The sequence below is a fragment of the Brassica napus genome, chromosome C3 (genome assembly GCF_020379485.1).
Source record: "Brassica napus cultivar Da-Ae chromosome C3, Da-Ae, whole genome shotgun sequence".
Lineage (NCBI taxonomy): Eukaryota > Viridiplantae > Streptophyta > Magnoliopsida > Brassicales > Brassicaceae > Brassica > Brassica napus.
The window spans coordinates 51,236,768-51,239,437 of NC_063446.1; the positions used below are offsets into that span (position 1 = coordinate 51,236,768).

Here is a 2,670-nt window from a genome sequence, read left to right on the forward strand (position 1 = left end):
TTGAAATTTCAACAAGGGAAAATTAAAAAAACTTGACTAAAAGTACATTAAAATTACAAATTCATGGTGGGCAGCTGCCCCACCCACACACCATGTAGATCCGCCACTGGCTCCGGTTGCTCTGTTGCTTCCGCTGAATTTGGTTTCAAAGTCGCCGGCGATGGCTCTCTTAGAAGTTAGATCTTAGACAGCGGAGGTCGGAAGTGTCCTCTGTGTATTCAGGTTACACTAGTAAAAAACATCACTACAGCCACGAACATGCCACGTAAATTTCGCAGCAAAAACGTAAAAGCTACGATGCACCTACGATATGCTACAAAAAAAGAAAACGTGGCGCTTTGCTGGCAAAACGTAGCAAAGATTGCTACGAAATTGCTACGAATATATTCGTGGCACTTTTCTCCTACGTTTTCAATGTGGGCATCGACATATATTATTATTTTATCTTAGTCGGCCAGAAAAAACCAAAAAATAAGCTTGCCACGAACAAAATCGTAGCAAGCCGTGGCTAGCCCACCGAAAATAAAATCCCATCAATCCAATCCTTCACATAAGGCAGTGATAAATACAAAAAACTGAAGCCAAGAAAATGTTTCGTGGGCAATTTCGTGACAAGCTTTCTCAGTGCAATCACATCCGTCTGGTTGGGCGCAGAAAAGATTCTAATATTTTCCACGAAATCGTAGCAAAACCGTAGCAATTTTAGTGGCAATTCGTTGCAAAAATTGTAGCAAATATCGTGGCAAATCATGGCAGAAACGTGGCAAGTTTTTTTCTATATAAGCAAGCAAACCCACGAGAGTTCTATCACATTGCAAACCATAACAACAATCGTGATATCAAACCATTTTTCCCAAAAGAAAAAAAAAGAGAGAGATTTCAATGTCTTATTATTTTCAAAATCGAGAGTGGATGGATCGACACATTGATCCAGTTGATAATAATGTTTCGATAGAGTTTAGCGAAGGTGTTGAAGTTTTGATCGCCTTTGCCTCGAGTCAAAGTTCATTCATGGAGCGAAAAACCATGCTATGTCCTTGTGTAAGTTGTGGAAACCGAAAACAACGTGATGTAAGAACCGTATCTCGCCATCTTTACCGAGTCGGCTTCAAAAGTAATTATTATGTATGGTCAAGCCATGGAGAAACCTACTATGACGCTGGAGAATCATCGACGGGAGGTCAATTTATGGGAGATGAAGCAAGATATGCAGACGGGCCATATGAAGAGAACATTCCTGGAGGAGACTTTGGGTCAACTGAAATACCGGAGAATTTGATGGAGGAACCCAATGAAGAGCAATATGAAGAAGGAGTGTTTGAAGCTTTCGAAGCCGCTAATCAACCAGTATATGATGGATGTGTTGAAGATATTTCTCAACTATACTTGGCATCTCGTTTAATGAAAGTAATTACTGATCATAATTTGGCGTAGTCATGTATGGATGAGATATCACAAACTTTTAGAGATGTTTTTCCACAACCAAATATAGCTCCTGAGTCATATTATGAGATGAAGAAGCTGATGAAGTCGCTTGGTCTCCCTGTCGTGAAGATTGATATTTGTGAGGATAATTGCATGTTATTTTGGAAAGAAGATCGCGAGCTGTTGGTGTGTCAGTTTTGTGGAAAAGATAGATATCACCAGAAGAACCATGGAAAAGGAAAAAGGCGTCCAAAACAGAGAATGTTCTATTTGCCTATTACGGAGAGGTTGAAGCGTTTTTACCAACAAGAGGCTACTGCATCACAAATGCGATGGCACGCAGAACATGAGTCGCTAGAAGGAGAAATGCACCACCCTTCTGATGCAGCAGCGTGGAAGCATTTTAACAAGGTATATCCTGATTTTGCTGCGGAAAGTCGAAATGTTTATCTAGGATTAGCAACGGATGGATTTAATCCAGTGGGTATGAGCGGTGAATCCCACTCGGTTTGGCCCGTCATCGTAACCCCATATAACCTACCTCCTGGTATGTGTATGAAAAGAGAATATTTCTTTTTATCAGTACTAGTTCCTGGGCCAAGGCATCCAAAGAAGAGCATTGATATCTATCTGCAGCCGTTAATTGAAGAACTAAAAAGTTTGTGGAGCGATGGAGTCGAAGCATATGATGTCTCGAAGAAGCAAAATTTTACGATGCGAGCCGCACTAATGTGGACAATTAATGACTTTCCCGCTTACGGCATGATGTCCGGATGGATGACTCAAGGCCGTTTAGCTTGTCCATATTGTCTTGATGATACAAAGTCTTTTTGGTTGCAACATGGAAGGAAGCATAGCTGGTTTGACTGCCATAGAATGTTCTTGCCTAGGGAGCATCCTTACAGAAGAAATGTCCAAGCTTTTCGAAAGGGGCAGACGGTAACTGATGATCCTCCACCATGGTTGACGGGAGAAGAAATTCTTCGCGAAAGAATCAACAACATCGAAGGACTGAAGAAAACTGTCGATTGTGGAGGAAATGGACACGAGAAACCTGCGAGCACTATAAACGGCTACGGCAAAGACCACAATTGGGTGAAGAAAAGTATCTTTTGGGAGTTGCCGTATTGGGAAAACCTTCTTCTTCGCCACAACCTGGACTTCATGCACGTTGAGAAAATTTTCTTTGATAATCTTATCAACACGGTGCTTAATGTTTCCGGGAAGCCAAAAGATAATGCATAG

General features: G+C 41.3%; 1 protein-coding gene across 1 annotated transcript; it reads left to right on the forward strand.

The window, feature by feature from the left end:
• The first annotated feature begins 912 nt into the window (after nt 1-912).
• On the forward strand, nt 913-2,670 carry LOC106408225. Its single transcript, XM_048749746.1, has 2 exons — nt 913-1,347; nt 1,435-2,670. The coding sequence occupies exons 1-2, from the start codon at nt 913-915 to the stop codon at nt 2,668-2,670; spliced, it is 1,671 nt and encodes a 556-aa protein (XP_048605703.1).

What these genes read in the sequence shown, in the direction of transcription:
- LOC106408225 (XM_048749746.1), top strand. Translation starts at nt 913, where the DNA reads ATGGATCGACACATTGATCCAGTTGATAATAATGTTTCGATAGAGTTT. An exon ending in TCGAAGCCGCTAATCAACCA is followed by an intron (nt 1,348 to 1,434) that starts GTATATGATGGA and finishes AATTTGGCGTAG; the next exon opens with TCATGTATGGATGAGATATC.